Source organism: Mustela lutreola, chromosome 4, assembly GCF_030435805.1.
Source record: "Mustela lutreola isolate mMusLut2 chromosome 4, mMusLut2.pri, whole genome shotgun sequence".
NCBI lineage: Eukaryota > Metazoa > Chordata > Mammalia > Carnivora > Mustelidae > Mustela > Mustela lutreola.
Genome location: NC_081293.1, coordinates 139,645,200 through 139,667,001, shown reverse-complemented (window position 1 = coordinate 139,667,001; position 21,802 = coordinate 139,645,200). Strand labels below are relative to the sequence as shown.

General features: G+C 35.2%; 1 protein-coding gene across 1 annotated transcript in view; it reads left to right on the top strand.

Annotated features, from left to right (window-relative positions):
- THSD7A (thrombospondin type 1 domain containing 7A) overlaps positions 1-21,802 on the top strand; it is a 467,710-nt gene that overhangs the window by 250,453 nt on the left and 195,455 nt on the right. The window contains exons 3-4 of the mRNA XM_059171243.1: positions 1,476-1,724; positions 4,467-4,648. Of these exons, the coding sequence (XP_059027226.1) occupies positions 1,476-1,724; positions 4,467-4,648 (431 nt within the window). The remainder of the gene's footprint in view (positions 1-1,475; positions 1,725-4,466; positions 4,649-21,802) is intronic.

Sequence of the window (21,802 nt, the reverse complement as noted above, 5' to 3'; positions counted from 1 at the left end):
TGGAACATGAACTGAATAAGTATTTCACAGAGGATAATATATGCATTTTTATATGAAGACAGTCTCATGAAAGATAAGAAATGTATCTAAGAAGAAATTAAATATGGAAAAATTTTTAAAGAGAGGCACTGTGGAGTTAATGATTTGGTCATTATTTTTCCTGATTTTTGTGAATGAACTCATAAGTGTTAGAATGAAAACTTACTCATTACAGAGGAAGTTTTGCTCTGTAGTTAGTGTTGTACCTAATATATTATTAATGCTCAATATATGCCATTTGAGTAAAAATTGGGTTTTGATCCTTTCTTTCGTTCTAAGAAGAACAGGGCTGACTCACAGGGCCCTTTTACCACAATTCTTGGATGATTCTTCTTCCCAGACCTCTCAATTCAAACAAACTGACTTTGATGCTTTGAGCTCTAATTGTCTCCTAGGAATGCAATTTTCCTACACATGCCAGTAGAATTAAGAAGATTGAATGTGAGTTGTTGCATTAGAATGGACCTGCCTCTCCTATGGTTAATTACCATAGTTAAATATAGCACCTGAATGACAAGACAGAATTATCAGTGTCTTCTCCCACTGGAACAGATGGCTCTGTCATGGTGACAGGCTGACTGTGTCTTGTAAACATGCACTATTGGTTATTCAGAATGGGCAGGAGTTCAACTGAGTATCAACACAAGGCCATCCAATTCCAGGAAAACCACTCAAAGTGCATATGCCCGTAGTCATTGACATTCATAACATCATCTTCGTATATATATGTTTCAGTTTAGAATCCAACATCCCTCTAATTCAAGTAGGAGTAGAGAGAGAAAAGTTTGAACATAAATACTTTACTGATAAGCAAATGTGGGAGATTTATTATTGAGAGGGTATTCTTTAAATCCTGAATAGACATATTTCTAATGACTCTGATGTATTTGAGTTACCTATATGTATATTGTATATTAAAGTGTGAACTAGAAAATTTGATCTATTTGAATAAGCATACATTATCATAGTAAGCGGCAGCTGAAGTTTCAAATGGTATTAAAAATAATATTAAACTTATATTTTCTATTTAAAACACTATTGTATTAAGTAAGCCAGGCATGTTTATTTAAATCACTCAACAATGAAAAGTACATGTTAACGGCTCTTGGTTTCACTTTTTCTAAATTAAAACAAATCTGGAATGAGTGAAATGAACAATATGGTGAACTTAGTTTCAGTTAATTTTGCTTTGTCCCTTTATTTTCTATTTCCTATGAATAGTTTAACAACTCTTGCAAAATAGGAGGAAATGCAAATGTTAGCTTTGAGTCTAACTGCTTTTACACATCATAAATGTTGATATATTTTCAATGAAATTGGAATTGTATCTCCAAGTAGAAATAAAAATGCCCAAGCTTATTTTACTCTAGAGCATAGAAGACAAAGTTCATAACTGCTTATTAGTCTGTGATGAGAATACCAATGTTCTTTTGCAGCTTCTGCCGGCAAGAGAAGCTGCCAATGACCTTCCAGTCCTGTGTGATCACCAAAGAGTGCCAGGTGTCAGAGTGGTCAGAATGGAGTCCCTGCTCAAAAACGTGCTATGACACGGCATCCCCCAAAGGCACTCGTGTCAGGACGCGGATCATTAGGCAGTTTCCTGTTGGCAGCGAGAAAGAGTGTCCAGAACTAGAAGAAAAAGAACCCTGTGCGTCTCAAGGAGATGTAATCGTCCCGTGTCCCACGTGAGTACATAAGGACTGCGGCTTCCTCTGCCGTGACGTCTCCCCAAACTGCGTGTCTCCCCACATTCCGCTTACCCACCTGACGCTAAATGAATAGTATGTTGAGAAGTAGGGATTTTTATTTTTATTTTCTCCCACTTAGAATCTGTGGGAGAAAATAAAATACTGTTTTTACAAGCACTGTCCTTATAGAATTCTGGTTTTACAGAGTAAATGTGTCTTTAGCGACTTATATTTCCAAATCTCTCTGAAGTCTAGATTTTTAGCAGCAATTCTCTGTTGACATATTTCTGTAATAGGGATTGATAACTTTCTTCTGTAAAGGGGAAGATAAGATGTTAGGCTTTGGGCAAAACAGGTGTCTCAGTGGCAGTGACTCAACAGTACTATTGGAGCCGGAGATCATATATAAACGAATGAGTGGATCTGTTCCAATGAGCCATTATTCATAAAAACAGTGGACAGGATGGATTTGGTTGTTGGGTCATAGTTTGTCAACCCCCGTTCTATAACATAAAATAAACTTTCAAACTATAGGTTCCTGTTGCTTATTAAGCAAGGCCTATTAAAATTCAGGATTACAGATAACAATCCTATCCAATAGGATAAAATACTACACCACAGTAATGAGCCTTTAAGCTACTAGAGGACAGGACTGTGCTTATTAACTTCCTTTTTTTGTTTGTTTTTTTTGTTTGTTTGTTTGTTTTTTATCACCAGCATATATCACAGGGCCTGGCACACAGCAAGTGCCCAATAAATGTTTATTGAATTCCGATGAAATAAGGCCAATTCTGAAATATTTAGCGGTGTATCCTAATTCTTCTTATCCTTAAAAAAATATTTCCAAGACATTACTGTGAATTATCTTAGCAATAAATACATTTGAGCCTAGTCATATTTATAAGACAACTTAAAGAATCTTAGTTTCTCAGAGATATGCACAAGCTTCATTGAGAGCTTTTCTGGAATATTCCAAACATTTAAAGAACCTGCATACAACGCAAACTTCACGAGCCAGTGAGGAGGAAAATTAATCCTACCACTACCACTTCAAACAATAATAACAAGTAATAGCAAAGATGGTGATGATTTACATGAGACCTTCAGTTACACAGCACTTTGGAATCGTCTGTTCTCTCCTGATATAACAAGGGGCTGAAAACTGCAGGGAGTTCCCTTCCAAACTTCTCTGCTTATCCCACTGACCCTGTGTTCCTCTCTATGTAACAGGCTGGAGGAAGTTGTCAAGATCTCCTGTGTTTTATCTCCTATGAGTTTCTTCCTTTTTTGATTCAAGCTAGGTGTTTTATTCTTTATCCTCTCAGATATTTGAAGACCACTGACAAAATAAATAGATGTTCTGAATCTCTTTGTCCTCTCTCTTTTTGGAGGGTAGCATTTTTTTAGCATGTGTGACCAATTTACATCAGGAGAAGTGTAGTCCTAGGATGGCCTACATTCAGACTCCATTCTATAAAAAGTGAAATTTTTATTTTAACTCAACTTATGAATAATTTATTTGGTTTGACATTCCTTGTCACCCCCCCACCCCGCTGTCTTACTCAAGACATTAATTATGCGTGTTTTCTTTTCTTTTCTTTTCTTTCTTTCTTTCTTTCTTTTTTTTTTTTTTAAATTTACCTGAATGCTCTACTTCCTTTATAAACATAATGTCGGGAATGTTGTTCCTTGATGGCCCAGTCCTGCACCTGTGTTGAGCCATTTATAAAAATGAGAGAATGGATGTGAAGGTCAGGTTGACTGTCTGGAAACTTCACCATTGACAAAGCAAAGCACCTAGATTGGACATCTGAAGGCCCATTTAACTCTTTTGTCTAATTGAGATGAACATTAGCACCTCCATTTGTACCTGTGTTGGCTGTTAATCTGATTACTGAAGAAGCTTCTTGGGTAGAGTGACACAAAGTGCTACATGAGCCATTTTCATTGTGCTTTTAGAATATCCATTTTCCTCAAGGTAGAGAAATGCCATCACTCTCTATCTTTAGTGGCATCAGGAAATAGTTCCCTGGCCATCTCCTTAAAGCACGTGTTGGGCTGACAAACCCCGACATTTCTTTCACATCATAATGTTGATTGGAGCTTTAATTTAGAACCACAGATCGTCTTTCCTGTGTTCCGCTGATTAGAAACGTCAGCTCTTTTCAACATTCATCAGGCACTCATCAGGGATTCTCAGTGCTACAGAAAAACATTCATTCTTGACAATAAGGAGAAAACTCGGAATTGTTATATTTTTTAATCCTAACACACAATTATAATTTTGATCCAGTACGAAGTAGCAATTTTCATGCGTTTTATTAAAGGCAAAACAAATGTTTGGGTTGGTCGTCATTTAGAATGTTTTCCATTCCCAGAGTCACTCCTCCTTTGTTTATAAGCATCCAGAAAGGGCAAGCCCGAGTTCAGCTTAATTGAACATAAAATTTTATGTTTTCAGCATGATGCTCTCTTTTCATAAAATATTTATAAGTAACTTCCAGTAATTGCAATTAAAACAGGATCATCCTAAATTTAACCCCTCTTTAAGTGGAGCACTGCTAAGGATGAAAGAGAGGAAATTGAAACTGAGTCCGCACCACAGATGTAGTAGCCTGTGGTTGATTCGAGAGGAAAGTGTTTTTTAGATTAATCTTCTTCAGAAAAAAAAATTGGAAGAGCAGAGCAAAGTTTTACTCAATAAACATGGTTGTCATTGCCAGCTTTTACTTTTTTTAGGTACGGCTGGAGAACTACAGAGTGGACCGAGTGCCGTGTGGACCCTTTGCTCAGTCAGCAGGACAAGAGGCGGGGCAACCAGACAGCCCTCTGTGGGGGAGGGGTCCAGACACGAGAGGTATACTGCGTGCAAGCCAATGAAGACCTCCTCTCACACTTAAACACCCACAAGGACAAAGAAGGTAAACTGTCTTCTTCTTCTTAAGGACTTAAGCATGGAGATTGAGCATGGAATCACCTTGCAGGAAGATAGATATAGATATAGTTATAGATATAGATATAAATATAGATATACTTATAGATATTTGGAACATGAATAGTCATGATTCTATTCACATCATGGTTGATATCCACTATGGTGAACACTAATTTAAATTTTCATTAAAAAAAAAACAATTCAGGGGCGCCTGGGTGGCTCAGTGGGTTAAAGCCTCTGCTTTCGGCTCAGATCATGGTCCCAGGATCCTGGGATCGAGCCCCACATCGGGCTCTCTGCTCTGCGGGGAGCCTGCTTCCTTCTCTCTCTCTGCCTGCCTCTCTGCCTACTTGCGATCTCTGTCAAATAAATAAATAAAATATTTAAAAAAAAAAAAAAAAAACAATTCAATTCTGTCTCTGGTCAATTCTAATTTACTGACAAGTCTCTAAATTTTCTTAATGCAAACTCTAAGTCAAAATTTAGCAGGCATAATTAATTATAAAAATAGAACAAAATGTAAATATACACATAGAATGCTCATACATATTCTAAAGTCGGGAATTTCCTTGAATGTGATGTAAAACCTGCTTGTGAAAGAACAGCCCCTTTTGCTGTTTGTAATATGGTTGAAAGATAAATATATTGAAGAAATAATGATGTATTTATTGAGTGAAATTTTCAATGTGAATTTAAATGAGATAAATATGGAAAAAGTGCAGAATACAACTACAGTAAAAAAAAAAAAAACAACTGAAAGGCATGACATTTTTTAAAAACCGTCTGTTTAAACCCTCGACCTGGCAGACATATCTTAGACATTTTTTTGGTCTGAATCTCAATGTGAGGACCAGACTCGGTAAGTGTGCCAAGGATAAGTGAGTGCAACATGGCCCATGCTTAAAGTATATATTAGTATTTATTAATATTACTTTAAAATTCTAATCATTATTGGATCAAGTTTGTATTTAGTTAGTTACTCTTAAGTGCCAACAAATAGGAATATTTTTAAACAATGTTAGAAGCATACCTTCTTACCTTCCCTTGATTTGAAGGATAGCAGGGTTTTTATCATTAGACAGTTTAATAAATATCTGTTAGTTGCCAGCAGAGTTCCAAAAATTGTGTAAGGTAGTGAGGATGGAAATATCAGTACAAATTCCGTGACAAGAAAGTGCTCCTGGTTAGCGTGAGGGCACACAAACAAATATAATACAATATGAACTACAATATGAATATAACTTGAGTTTCAGAATAGCGGTAGGAGTATCATAGAAACAGAAACAGAAAGGAAGTGGCCTACAGCTGAGTGATAACACACACATTCCATACAGTAAGTGGGTAAGGAATGCAAGAGGAAGTTTATTACAGGCAGTGGGGACAGCATGTATTAAAGCACACCATTAGGGGCTCCTGAGTGGCACATTCGTTAAGTGTCTGCCTTCAGCTCAAGTCATGATCCAAGGTCCTGGGATCAAGCCCCACATCAGGCCCCCTGCTCAGTGGGAAGCCTGCTTCTTCTTTTCCCCTGCTTGTGTTCCCTTTCTTGCTGCATCTCTCTCTGTCAATAAGTAAATAAAATCTTTAAAAATACAAATAAAAAATATATATATAAATAGAGCACACCGTTAAAGAAAAGCAAAAACAAAAGAGAAATTTTGCTAAGAAAGATGAGAATGTGGTATTTGGCAAGTTGAAATAGGATAGAATAGTACTTCCCAGCAGATATGTTCGTTGGTAAAGGAAAAAAATAAGAATAAAACCCCCAAAATGAGAATATTCAGAGAAGCATTCTGATGGAGGACCAGAAGAGAAGAGAAAGAACCAAGAGAAATGGGTGTTTCAAAAAATAGGAGATGACTCCTCTGCCTCTCCCAAAATGAGCAGTACCAGTGACCAGCAGTTCATAGAAACAGACACTAAAGTTATGCATTTGCATCTTGCAAAATTTAATTATTTTGTAGCTGTTAACTTTACATAGCATGTCAACTCATTTAGGAATCTAGCCTCAGGATACATTTTGCTACTAATGTATCTTGAGGTTGTAAGGAAGTAGCATAAAACATGTAATGTTAGTACATTAATATTTTCTTGGCCATTTTAATGGCTACATTTTTAACACTCTTAGGTGGATTTATTATAGCAGTCCTTTCAGAGTAGTATAATTTCATTGCTAGAGGTAGATCAGATTTTAGTTTCTGAATGTCAATTATGTCCTGTGGGTTATTACTTTCAAAAGATCCTTCAGAATTCTGAATTGCAACTGCGTATTTCTTTTTTAATCATTTTGCCACCGTCTCCCTACCACTGTCAAAGCATGGAAGAGCACCAAAAATAAAAGTCACAGTGTAAAAGGAAAACAAAAAGAGTATCTTTGTTAAGCTGTGTCTCTTGGACAAAAGCAAATGCCAAAACAAAACCCATGGATATGGAAATAATTGATATGGCAAAAAATAATGTTTACCAATAAGTATATAGGAACTTATGTCCTTTCATTTCAAATAAAAGCAAGAGTACTAGTAAGATTTATGTAGTCTTTGTAAAAATAGTTAATTCTCCCTAAAAGTTGCAGCCTTTTTTTTTTTTTTTTGGTCAGAACTGAGGCTATATGAACTTCCTCCCAGAAGCACTTAACATTTCCCAAAGGTATATTATTCAATATGCCAGGATCCCAAGGGTGACATGTAAAGACTATAAATTTGTGTGAATGGAGAATAATTAGGCTGTGGGCTGTGGGGATTGTGCACATTCTGTTTTCCTTCAGTAAAAAGGAAAGAATGAAAGCTTACTTTATAAAGAGAGGAAAAGTTCTCAAAATAACTTCTTCAATCAATCCTAATAAGAAGGTACTGATCTCAAGTAATCCTGATCGTGTAACTATGAACAGCCTACCCCAAGAACAATTCATATTGTTGTTAATAAGAAGAACAAAGTCTATGCTGTTGCTTATGTCGATTCTCACTATGTGTTCCACGAATAAATGTCTTGTTTTTACATGTAACCTAGCTATTAAAAAATACCTTAACCCAAAATAAAATACTTTAACTCAAAATAAAATTTCCCGATACAGAAATACTGAAAACAAGTGATAGGAAGTTCACATAAAATTCCTTTATTGTCTTGGCACATCACATTACACAGAAGAATGGTAATGACCACCTAAGTACAAGGACAGAGCCATGTTAAATCACTTTATTCATTGGTGTATTCACTACTCTTCATAGAGTCAAACCACACCACAAAAATTCTCCTCCCTGGAGCTAATATATTTAATTTCCAGAAAATCAAAATATGTATTATTAAAGTAGTCACAAAGTATAATGTATTATATTTACAACCTAGTATCCTACCTGTGTTGGTTGAATTATATCATTAGAATATTCAATAAATTGGTGATTATGTCTATTGACAATAGGAAAAATGTATCTACTTGATATTGGAGAGTATCCACATTTTATTCATGGACTGCTGCAGGCCGTAGGTATCCCTTCCAATCCTGACAAACTTTGCCCTACAATATTCAGGTGAGCAAAATTCCAACTTCTTTAGAAGAAAATTTTGACAGGTTTCTACTGAGAGGAGTTAGTAGTAAGACCCTGGACAATTTCTGTTCAGCTGGCTGATCAGAATTCTACCAGACTGTGAAGAATGTTTAGTTTATGAAAGCTACCCTTATCAGAATATGACAGGAAGAAGCCTTGCCCCTGGGGAGGTTAGCAGTAGCTAGAAAGCTGATGAAAATGTTGCTGATCATTGGATGCATGAACATGAATTGATTGTTGAAAGAGCTCAAAGTGAAATGAAAGTAGATTTTAGCTATGGTAATTCAAGAAATTCTTTCTTTTGATACAGATTGAACATGTTTCTAAATGAGGGGAACCAAGAGCATTGGTTATAAAGCACCATGAAATTTTCCGTGATATGTATTTTAGGAAAATTTGGAACATTCTTTTGTAGAAAACATATCAAAAAATCCACACTGAAATCTGGATAAGGTGTTTGGAATTTGAGGTTATTAAGAAAAACAGCCTGGATAGTGAGGCTATATGATGACATAAAATAAACCAGCAGGAAGTTTGGAGGATCAGTGGAAAGATGGCTGGAAGGAAGGATGGTTGAACTGTGAATGGGTAGAGCAAGAGATGAATAAAGAATTCTTATTTTCCCATGTTCTGCCAAGAAACAGGGAAATAAAATAGTCACCATCTCTAAATGGAATGCAAATTATAATTACAGTCGTTTATCTATAGTTTCCATAAATAGCCCACTTTAGTCAAGCTATTTGGGGGGAGGAAAAAAAGGCTATGCTTATGGTGCTGTTTCCCTGTTATTTCAGAAAGTAAATATCAGAGTACGTCGAAGTCTAGTGCTGCACCTTTCCTATCCATCACTTTTTTTTTTTTTAATTTTTTATTTTTTATAATCATATATTTTTTATATACATATATTTTTATCCCCAGGTCTGTGAATCACTTTTGAAATAACAGGTAGGTGAGAACATTTTACATGCCATTTAAATCAGAAATGCATATCAAAGATTCTCTGTACATTTCCTGAGGTAAACCATCCAGGAAAGATAGAAGTTTACTTTTACTTTCTACTTTTCTAGAAATGTATCGAAGATACATTTTGAGATGGAAGTGCTTTACTGTTTCTTGACTTTCTGCAGTATCATTATATAGATGTAAATTTTAGAAAAACATAAAAAGATTTTAAAATTTGCTGGCTTAAAAATGTCAGTAGGATAACATAATTATATATACAGATATATAACATTTGGTTATGAACACTTCTGTTGAAATAAATTAATGAGAATATGAGCACTTTTCACAATGTATCATATTTCTAAGTACACCACTTTGTGCTCTACTAATTTTAATAAGGTAAATGAAAAAGGAACTAAATCATACCATGGCTGCCTTTTGGAGACAGTCTACAAGGATGCAGTTGGATGTAAAAAACACTGTGATACAATTATAGAATAATTAAAACATAGGGTATCCCTGAAAAAGTCAGATATTTCTTGGAAATTACTTCTCAGGATATTTTGTGGGAGAGAAAGACTGTTAACTCTATCAAATTTGTGGTGAGTAGATTATAAAATAGAAAGTAAGATGCCAAGAGGTGTCAGCTGCTGGGAAAGAAGCTAATAAAAACTTAACATGCTGGGAATTAGATTAAGCTGGTCAGTGGTCTACCCTCAAGGTAACTTAGAATTTTTAGTAGAGGAAGAGCTTACTAACGAGATATCAAGAAGTACTCAACCAAAAAAGCAATCAAAAGAATATATATATATATATATATATATATATAAAGTGAGACAGCTTGGAAATCACACAGGCATGAAAAAGGTCTTATGATACCTTTGACTTAGTTGACATTTAATAAACATTTCTTGTTTGACATGTTAACTCTCCCCTTTGTAAAGTGCTATAATTTTTAAAATTTGTCTAAAAATTATTTTTTTTTAACATTTCAAATGCACTTAAAAAATTCCTGATTTCAGCAAGGGGTTATAATCAAGCAGACCCTTCATTCCTGAATAAACAGTTACTCACACTTCTGACTTTGAATACGGGAAACATGATCTAGTTGGAGCAAATGAGGAAAGTCAAAATTCAGGCACTGTGCCTCAATTTGGCCAGTCAGTTAAGAGAACATGTTTTATGTATCTTATTTCTCTTTTCTAGTTACATAACAGCTTAAAAACCTCTTTTGGTGAATTTTCATCTTAAGGCTATTTTCCAAAGAACCTAGACGGATAATCAGGAAACCTCGTTTTCATTTCTGCCTGGCCCTGTGTCCTTATGTGCATTATTTAACTTTATTTGCCTAAAAATACCTATTAAATGATTCCTCTGTTCCATTTCCAGTAATATGGCAGATTAGAATAGCTGAAAACCTTTCCTTACAAAACAGGATACAGTATTATTTTAAATGCTTTTAAGTGCAGAACTGAGGTCTTGATTAACCAAATGATTTCTCAAAACAAATCAAGAAGGTTGAGGTTTCCATGGTCGCCCTCAGGCAGTAACTGTACGTACAGAGGGAGGGTTACCCATTACAGGGATTTTGGGCCGATGACGCAGATAAGGGGAATGACATATAACTTAGAGCTCCCCCCCGCAAAAAAAAAAAGTGTACAAGCAGAAGTACTGCTTTATTTCATCAACCTTAAAGGGTTATTGTACCAGCAAATGAGTAGAGAAACTCAGTTTACTTATAAAGGAAAAGTTTTGGCAAGGAAGCAGGTCAGTCTCAACCTCAGTGTGAATAAACCTCTCCTAAGAGTTCCAACTATGGGCTTGGACTCACCACTAATTAGTTACGTTTCAAATTTATGGTACTTCCATGAGTCCAAAGACCACAAAGCTGAGAAATTAGTATAAGAAATGGCATCAGGCCAATGGTACTCCAGATTGCCTGACATAAGGAAAAGCCAAAACTCTGAAGATGCGAATACCTTAACCTAAGCCACAGCATTTCCCCAGATAAACTGTGCCATCAAAACTGCAAACTACGTGAGGAATAATAATCCATTTTATACAGGGTTTAAAATACCTAACAAATATTAAGATGAGACTTGCAGTGTTGGAAATATTGGAAATAGCAGTTAGAGACCATAAAGATATGTGCTAGAACTTACTATAAAGGGAAAAATTAAAACATTAAATATAATGAGTCACAGTAAAAAAAGACCAGATTTTAAAAAAAGAAAGAAAGAAAGTAAAAGATGTTCTAGAACTGAAAAGTGCTTTTATTGGAAATAAATAAATGGGTTGATGAGATGGACTGAGTTTAACAGTTATTAGTAAGCTCAAGACAAATGTAAGGAAATTATTCAAAATGCAACATTGAAAATAGGAGTTAAGAATAAAAATGAAGTAAGTCATGCAGAATTAAACAAGAAGGTTCAGAATAAGAGAATGTATGAAAAAGATGAGAGAATTTTGTAGATTTGATGAAAGATAAGAATGTACAAAATCAAGAGTTTCCAAGCAGTATGATAATATATACATGCTTTGATATAGTGAGTGAGATTTCAGTTCATCAGCTATATAAGGACAAAGTAAAAGGAATAAAGAAAAGGCACAAATTAACTAAAAAGGAATTAACAGTTTATAGTGAAATTCTCAAAAGCTGCAAAAAAAGCAAAATAACAACAATGATATGTTGAAAGTGCTGAGAGGAAAATAAATGTCAACTTGGATTTATTTATCCAGCTACCTACCATTAAAAACTATGGACAAAGTGAAAGGGTTTTGCCTCTATGAAGCTCTCACTGAAAGAGCTCCTAAATGATAATGTTTAAGATGAAGGAAACTGAAACCAGAAACAGAAGAATTCAAGATGCACAAAGAATTTGATAACCATCTGTGTGATCTAAGTAAGTCTAGATATGATGACGCTGTATGAATACATGACTAAAACACTTTGGTAATCTATGGCAGAAGGAAATGATAAGGAGTATGTTTCGGGGGAGATATTGAGCTCCCTTATATTGTATTAAGTCAGTATGTATTTTAAAAATGTAAGAATAATGATCAAAGTAGAAATTATTAATATTATAATTACATAATCATATAAAATAGATATATATCTATAGATATATATACACTCTCCAGTCCAACAAAGGAAATAAACAGGACTAAATAAAGTTCAATCAACTCAATGAGAATAAGATGTTAAATAAGAGAAAACTTGTTTTTTTCTTACAGAGATGATCTAATTAAGACCAAATAAAGAGAAAAAAAATCTAGAAATATGACTTTTATATAAGTCATATTTAGTCAGAGGTTATTACAGAAAATTATTTTGTTTTAATTATTACTGCATCTATGAGACCAATCAACTAAATTATAAAGTATTCACAGTGATCAAATTAAGAATGTGGATTAATCAGTCCACCATTCACCATTGCTGGCAAATATGTAAACACACAGACTACACATGGTGTATTTCCAGGCAATAATGCAATCTGTACATATAAAGTACAGTTGAAATTTTTATTTTCTCTAGGAAATAATGTAGATTGACTTAAATTATGTATGTATGCAGCATCAAAACTCTTCAGAAGATTAAATGCTTTATCAATTAAATGGATAATTTTATTATTCAGAAAACTGAAGGAGAGAAACCCCCAAAAGTTCATGTTTCAAACCTTTCTCCCTTTCTATCATTCATTTTTCCCAGTTTGCTAATGGGAAAGATACATGATATGGGCATTATTACCTAGGCAAAGACAATCATATCAAAGGAATTATTACCTAGAAAAGATAAAAGTTATTACCTATGTTGGAGTCTTGAATGAAGTCATAGATGATATGCTGATAAAATATGTGAGTACTATTATGCTAACCAGGATAAAACATTGGAAAATAGTTTTTATGACACAAAGAGAGGTTAATAGGCCAGAAACAATGGAATTTCTCCAGCAGCATGAAGTCTAATGAGATCGTTAAAATACCTAATCTTAAGTCCCAAGTGTTGAGTCCACAAGAAAACAATAGAAATAACGATGGTGATAACAGCAACAGTATTGATTGAATTTATTAAGACACTATGTTAATTGTTTGGTTGCTGCAAAGATTAAAAGCTTAATGTGGGAAACAAACAGTTGGAATCAGGGACTTAATATTAAACTCATTCGTGTCCATTCTCCACAGTGTTACTCTTCTCAACGTCCATCCCCATCTGACTGATGAAGTGCTACAAGTCTGGATATCTCACTTGATAGTCCTTCATTCACACAGTAAATACTTATTGAACAATTATTAAGTTTCATCACTGATTTAGATGTTGAAGACAGAATGTTTAAAACAAGCGGACTTGATCCCTATCTTCAGGGTACCTATAGCCTAATCGTAACCTTGTAACTATAGTTTCGTTTACTGGGGTTTCAGAACTGACCCTTCGCTAGGCTGACATGAAGAGGCCCCACAGATTGAGATTCTTCATTTAAGCCCTGAAAGAACACTACAGCCATGGTTTATCCTTAGTAAAGAAACCTTCAGCGTATTCACTGGGTGAATTATTTTTCTGAAAAGTATATATCCTCAGAATGTAGTTTAAGTATCACCTGGATGCTTTAAGAAAATGCAAAAATTCCCAGATGTTGTCCACTGAGACTGTGATTCCATTAAGTCTGGAATGGGTTTAGGAATCTCTGTCTTTTTTATAAACACCATTGTGATTATAATCAGGACATGATTTTACCGCAAAGCTCTTGAGAGCCCTTTTTTAGAAGCCTTTCCAAAACTGTGGGAGAGACTGGGACAGGGGTAGGGAAGCTCCAGGTTTACTAAGGCTCAAAGCTTATACAATTTAAGGGTCGCTTATTATTATTATTGGTGTTGTTGTTATTTTTATTTATTTTTATTTTTGTTGTTGTTGTTGTTGTTGTTGTTATTTTTAAAAGCAGAATTCCAAATACAAAATCACTAAGATCTCTGCCAGAGTCTTCTCAGAAAGGGACTGTGCATGACAAGGGCCCTGAACCTTAAGCTTCTGGGGTTTCTCCATAAATCTATCCCAAATCCTAAAACAGATTTTTGGACTCTATTAGATCCAAAGAGAATCACTGCCCTTAGATGACACGCAGAAACAAAGGCATACATGTCCAGACAACAGGTTTTCTGCAGTTCTGGAGGTCAGCCTGGGGAGGCTGGGATGTCTGGGAGTCACTGTATGCCCTCAGAAGGGAAATAGAACTTTGAATTCTAAGTGAAGTAGAACTTTGAATTCTAACACTGGTCTTATTTTCACTCATCAAGCCTAGTTTTAGCTTCCTGAGCGGCAAATCTTTAGAAAACCACGAAACCTTGCTAGTTGTTAAGCTAGGATATTGGAGAGGAAGAACACGTAATGCTCTCAGATACTGTTTCATCTTCCTTCATACCTGTAACTCCAGATGGAACGAAGCCATGGCTGTTCGTGAAGGACCTTCCTTTAATGAAAGAAAGATGGTGGATAGAATGTCACGTAACCTGACACTGTCAAGTGACTGTAGTACATGTGCTTTTTGTAACCCTTAAGCACTTATTTCTCTGAGTCCGTTGTAGATGAATGATAGCACCAGAAGGAATTTTGAAATGAGCACTCAGGGATGTGCGGTGGTGAATGAATAGCATTTTTTTTTTTTTTTCAGAAGCACAGTCCTGCTCTCTAAGAATGTAAAAGAAATGGTTTGTGGCTGACTGTTGCCTGCCTTGCTGATGATTGCTCAATAGGGAGTAGCTACTCTCACCAGTGTTAACAGAGGAGTACAAACTACATGGTGGAACTCATTAATATTTATTCCTTCTAAAAGCAATGGGCAATAAAAAGGGAAATAAACCAGGGAGAATAGCAGTGGGAAAAGGAAGCCATGACAACAGATTCATCTTGGAAAGGTTTCACCATTTATTGCCCACAAAAATACACTCAAAATACACACTTCGTATTGTCATATTATTAAACTGGAATCCACTAAGAATACCTCTTATGGGGTGAAGTCATTTATGAAAAAAAATTGTATACTGAACATAATTCAGGAATTCAGAGTAGTCATCCATATTCTTAAAATTATATGCATTTGATGTACTTCTTTACAATTTAGTATTTTTTATGTTCAACAAAGCTACATGTCCTCAATGTTAGAGTCTGGGCTCTATGTGCTAATATACAAGGACTTTCTTGAAGCTAAGGATTACCTATCAGTTGCAACAGTGACAGTTGGGATCTCTGTCATTTTTTTTCTTGATGCTTCTCTACTCTCTGCAGTAAAAGCCCTCCAGCCATTGTCCCCAAACTATCCAAGTAACTCCTCCTATTTCAAATAATCTTTTTCACACTGTAAGGCCTCAGTGATCTCTCTCTCTTCACCCAAAGCCGAAAGCCCTCTCATACTATATTACACAATTTACCACTTGATTACATAGAATTCTATTATTTTACAATTCTCTCATGAATACTTATGCCAGCCCCCCAATATTTCAAGTTTCCGAGGAGGGCACTGTGTTTTTCCTTCCGAAATGTTAACAGTAATATCCACCATTCTTACCGGAGGTCTCGGTACATTTGCTATTGTGTCATTTAGAAATATTTTAAGACCGAGGAAACCCTTCAGTCAGAGGATCTTGATTTGCTGGGCATCTGATTCATCGAGTTTCATTTTAGATTCATCTCTGTGTCTCACCAACTTCATTTTTTTCCTCCTTTGTTTTCCTGTCCTCTGCGGAGGCCTAATGAGAACATATGTAAAACACATCCTAGCATAAGGCCTTGCACTTACTACTTGCCAAAATGAATATTCATTGCTTTTGTTTTTATCTTTACTTTTCTGGTTAATTTGAGAAAAAGGGAGGGATATTTTAAATAGTTTTACTTTAAACCTTTTACATGTAGTAAAGACTTAATAGCATACCAGCCTTGGTAGCTGAGAAACATAACAGGATGTATAATTCATGGAGTCTCTTTACGATATGTCCCAAGGTCCTGCTGCTTTCTTACCTTATATATGAAATTGCTCCTTTCTTGGAAAGTGTAGACTTTATTTATATTAGTCCAAACTAAAAAGAAATATAACTAATTTTACTGCTAGAGTTATGAGAGGCAGATTAATTACAGCTTCCTTTACTTTGTGACCGCGAATCCCTGAGAAGTTTAACCGACACTCTGTGGTTCAAGGATTCTGAAGGAAATGCTCACAGGAAATCTGGGATTGTTTGGTTGCTCTACAAAGAACACTTTCACCATTGCTCAACCTGAGAAGGCCACTCTGGTCCGTCTGCCCCTTACATTACACAGGATTCCTAGGTATCTAAAACCACATTGATCAGGGAGCATTATGCCTTGGAGTACTTAACTCTTCTTGTCCAAATAATAATAATGATAATATGGAGATGAAGAAAAAAGAACTTTTAGAAAAATAATTGTTTTACATGTTCTCAGCCAGGTCTGATTAGAAAGTCTTGGATCAATTAAGTACCTACTTCCTGAGAAATTTCTAGAAGTATTTTGAAATAAAATCCTGTTTTTCACTAGGAAAGCTGTTGATCCATTTCTCACTGTCTTCCAAAAATATATCCACAGCAAAGGGGTAAGAAAAAGAACTAACATGTTGTGATAGAAAATATCTTTCCATCAATACATGACTAAGTGGATAATTGGAGAATAATTTTCCTGACAAACAAAGGTAGTAAGTAATAGTGGATGGATTCAAAGCCATTTTGCTTGTTTGTTTGGTTGGTTGGTTTTGTTATTTTGTTCTTTCTAAACTGCAATAACAGTTCTCTGCCCTTTGAATTTGCTTCAGAGTAAATGGCTGGATATAATTACTGTCCACAACTTTATCAAAAACACAGAAGTAAGCGGATTGTATTATCTGATATTATCTCTATTACAAAAATAAATAAACCTGCCTCCAATAACAGAAAAATTGAAGGAAAAATAAACCTAATTTAAGCCTTTTTAGGATTCATCTCAGAGTTTATTCCTGAGATGGTTCTGTAAGGTCATGCAGATTCCTGTCAATGATTATGTGAACCAGCATTCTATTGAATCATATGAAATTGCTAACTCTGTAGGTCAAGATCTATAGTCTAGTGGCAATTTCATATGACTCACCTGAGTAAGTACCCTTATGGTTTTGTATCTGCTCTTTGTCCCAGACTTTCCATTGTCAGAATCAAGCCTGCAGCTACTGGCTATGAATTATAGTCAATGTTTTCACATGAACAGTATGCATTTGTGCTGTATGTAGTATGCTTTAGAGAGAGTAATGATTCTCTTCTATAAATATATGTAGATTTCCCCATAGTAGATATTCTTTATGGGAAAATAACTCATATTGATGGTTTGGGAGTGACTTGAATTTATCAAGTAGCTTTTATTCTGTGCATAGTTAGAAAAGAATCTCCTGCATTCGGTGGTGTTATTTTTAATACTTACCTATGCCTCAGTGTTTTTTTATGTAAGTATATAACAGTAAAAGGACATAAACTGATTTTAGGGATAAATTGTTGAGTAATGTGGGGCTAAAGAAAAATACTAATAGGTGAATGCCAGTAACAAATGTAATAAAGAAGATGTACAAAATACATGCCATAAGATCCTGTGATTCTCTTAAAGTAAGACCACAGGTTTTGGCTCTAAGCTTATAGTAGCCGATGCAAACAGGAATGCTATGTTAATAGTGAAATTCACAGTGTCCATTGAACAATAGAAAGCATTTTCAAAGGAAAAGCAGAACAATTTCTGTGTTAGAAAGAAAATTCACGTAGGCCTTCATAAAGAAGACACTGTAACTATATTAAATTATATCCTCATTAACATTTTTATAAGAAACATCACAATGAGTTTTATTTATTTTCTTTTTAAAAAGATTTTATTTATTTTTTTGACAGAAAGAGACAGAGCAAGAGAGGAAATGCAAGCAGGGGGAGTGAGAGAAGGAGAAGCGGGCTCCCCACTGAGCAGGAACCCTCCCCAATGCAGGACTCGATCCCAGGGCCCTGGGATCATGACTTGAGCTGAAGGCAGATGCTTAATGACTGAGCCATCCAGGCACCCCCACAATGAGTTTTATACAGAAGCTTTTTCTTAAAGCAGTTTTCCTCAATGTAGGCCATTACATTAAATATGGAAGTTAATTCAGGAAAAAGAAATCAATGTGGGTTGTGTAATGTTATAAAATTTATAGGTCTCTGCTAAGCGAGATAACACAGGTACAGAGTTGAGAATATCTAAATGAAAGGATGTACAGCTATTCCCTCGGGCAACCCTTCTTAGAGCTTTGATAGATACTGGGAAGCAGAGAGTTCCTTATATCCCCTGACACAAGGATCTGGAGTACTGCTATTCTGGTTTCTGTTTAGGTGCAGTTAAATGCAGAGACACATTTTCCAGTCATCATCTAGGAGAGGATAGGATTAGCGTCCTTAAAGGAAAATCAAAAGGCTTGACAAAGACCTAAACTTGAATAAAATATTATGTCACTTCAAAAAGAAGGATGAATCCACAGTTAAACTAGATGCAGGGCAAAGAAAAACTTTAGGCACAGATAAAGAAAAATCCAAGGTCATAAATCTATTCCATAGCTCATAAACCATAGCAAAACTCTGAAACACATGCAAGTGAGACTACCGTCAACAATAATTCCATCTCTTAGAAGAAGTAATTTACCTTTCCATTATCTTCTTTAAGATAAAATGACTCCCACTAATAAATCTATGGACTTAAAGGAGTTAACTTGCAGTAATAATGATAATATCCTATAAAAATTATGTGAGACATTGTTCTCTTTTATATTTATTTGCTTATTAGACCCTCACCACAGGTCTATGAAGTAAGTACTATATTTATATAATGTTGAGATAAAGAGAAATTAAATGATTTTATCAAGACATTTATCTAGTAAATATCATAATGAGGATTGTAGATCAAAATGGCTGGCTCCTAAACCTGTGATCTTAACTCGTTGTGCCCTTGAGTTAGGGTTATTAATTGTAAGCCAGTTGCCAGTTTAATTTTGGACAAAAAGTGAACTCTTCTCCAAGTGATACTGGTTTTAGAATGTGTGCCTTCTTTTAAATATCAGTTAGGTCTCAGAGCCAGTGGTCTAGTAAGGTTATTCTTTTTTTTTTTTCAAGATTTTATTTATTTATTTGACAGAGAGAAATCACAAGTAGGCAGAGAGGCAGGCAGAGAGAGAGGAAGGGAAGCAGGCCCCCTGCTGAGCAGAGAGCCCGATGTGGGACTCGATCCCAGGACCCTGAGATCATGACCCGAGCCGAAGGCAGCGGCCTAACCCACTGAGCCACCCAGGCACCCCAAGGTTATTCTTATTTAATGATAATAAAACTACAAATGTATGAAAATGCCTGTGTTCCAATTTTATATGGCAGAAAATCACTCATCCATTAGACCAATATTTACTGAGTGCTTTCTATGTGTAAGCACTGTTTAAATACTAAAAATTGAGAAGTGACTAACACAGAATTCCTTCTGTCACAGAGTTTACATTTTACAAGAAGAATAAGCAAAGAAATTAAATAAATAAGAAATTATCAGGCAGCAATAAGTATCATGCAGAGGACTAAAATAGGATGATGTGAGAGAAAGTGACTGCGGAGTGATATTATTTGGAACTCCAGGGTATTTACCTCCCCAAATTTGTATATCTAGCCCAAAATTCTCCCCTGAGGAGCAAACTCATATATTCATTTTTCTCTTTGACATCTTGAATCATAACACTCAGATATGCTTATCTCCCCTCCACACACTCTTGTAATGGCAAAATAAATAAAAGTTTGAGAACAACATCAGAGTGCATATATCTAAATAGTTCAAACTGCATGATCTTTTGAATAGATGTGTTAATACAAATCCCTTAAAACTACTTAGGGGAAAAAATATCACTCACAAAATAGGCAATATGTAATAAGTGTTCACTGAATAAATGAATAAATAGACTTAGTAATGACCCCTAAGAGCTGATACATACGATTACCAATTACTGTTTCTCTAGTAAAATTTCTTCTTCTAATAGCCAGAGATGAAAATTCTAAGTCATGTATTTAGAAACTCATCACAAAACCTGTAAATAATCAGCCTAAGTAAATACTTTAAATCTTCAGAAAACCAAAGATGTTAGGCTTTTGCTTCCAGCCATAATCAAGTAACTGGAACTCTCTCAATAAGAAAAACTATACAGTTGAACAAAATATGCAAAGCAAATATTTTTAGACATGAAACAACAAGCAGTAGTAGACTGTGATCACAGTTGTGAGGTAATCAATCACCCTGGTCTTCTGCTGGAGGCTCTTTCCTGACACAGAGAAGGAAAAATGAAAAGCAAGCATGGTATCAAGACTTGCTGAACCAAGAATCCAACATATAATTTCTGGACTGCTAAAGGGACTGGAAATTTCAGGGCAGGGTAGAGTGAAGGGGATTCTGCATCGGAGGGAGTTGGGCAGAGTCCGGGAGTCTGTGTGGGGATACACTATATACACTTGGCCCCGGGCTAGGCTGCGCATGTGCAGAATTACACTCCGTAAAGTGTAGCAGAAGACCTGAGCTGCAAGGCAGGGGCTGAAAGGTGATAGTATAGCTAGTGCCATTCTGGGAGATGTCAGAGTTCCAGCCCCACCAGGGTGAAGAATTTTCACTAAGAACCTTGAGCCCTAAAAGACCATGGCTTCAGAGTAAGGATCACACTGTTACAACCAAGCTCAAATCTGAACCAGACAAGCTTTAATCCAAATGAAACCAAACCTGTAAGGATGAAGAGGATTTTTTTTTTAATCGAGTTAACTGTATGACATAACAAAACTTAGAAAAGAATATGTAAAATAGAAAAAAATAGAAAGGAAGATGACATAATCCAGACTGTACAACATTCATGAAGTCCAGTAATTAAAAAGTTATCTCATGTGCAAAGAAATACAATAAAGAGAACAGATAAAGAAAATACAAAAATAAAGAAATACAATAAAAGAAAAAATCAGTCAATAGAAAAATATCTTAAAATGATCCAGATGTTAGAGTTAGCAAGCGAGGACTGTTTAAAAAAAAAAAAAAAAAAAAAAAAAAAAAAAGCTATTATACATTGAAGGATTTAAAGGATAAGACTATCTTGGAACATGAACAGATGGAAGTTTGAGGAGATAGACATTATAAAAATATAGAACTTCAAGAATAGAAAAAAAATCTATAATAAAAAATCTACTGACTTGGCTTAACAGTTGGATGTTGCAAAAGAAAGGCCAAATGAACTTGAAGACATTATTAGAAGTTATTGGATCTGAAGAACAAAAAGGAAGGAGACTAAAAGGTGGAAAAGGCAAACAAACTCAGTGACTGGTGAAACAATATTAAGGTATTAATGATATTAGAAGAGAGAGTCTAATCTAACGGAAAACCTATTTGAAGAAATAATGACCAAAAATGTCTCAAATTTACTAAAAAAGAAACCAACAAGTTACAGATTTAAGAAGCTCAGCAAGCCCCAAGCAGGATAAATACAAAGAAACAACAAAAATACATTAGGTCAAATTGTTGTAAATTAAGATGGACTATTTTTAAAGCAGCAAAAGGAAACAACACATGATGCATACGTGTGAAAAAAAGATAACAGATTGGTGTTAAAATCTTATCA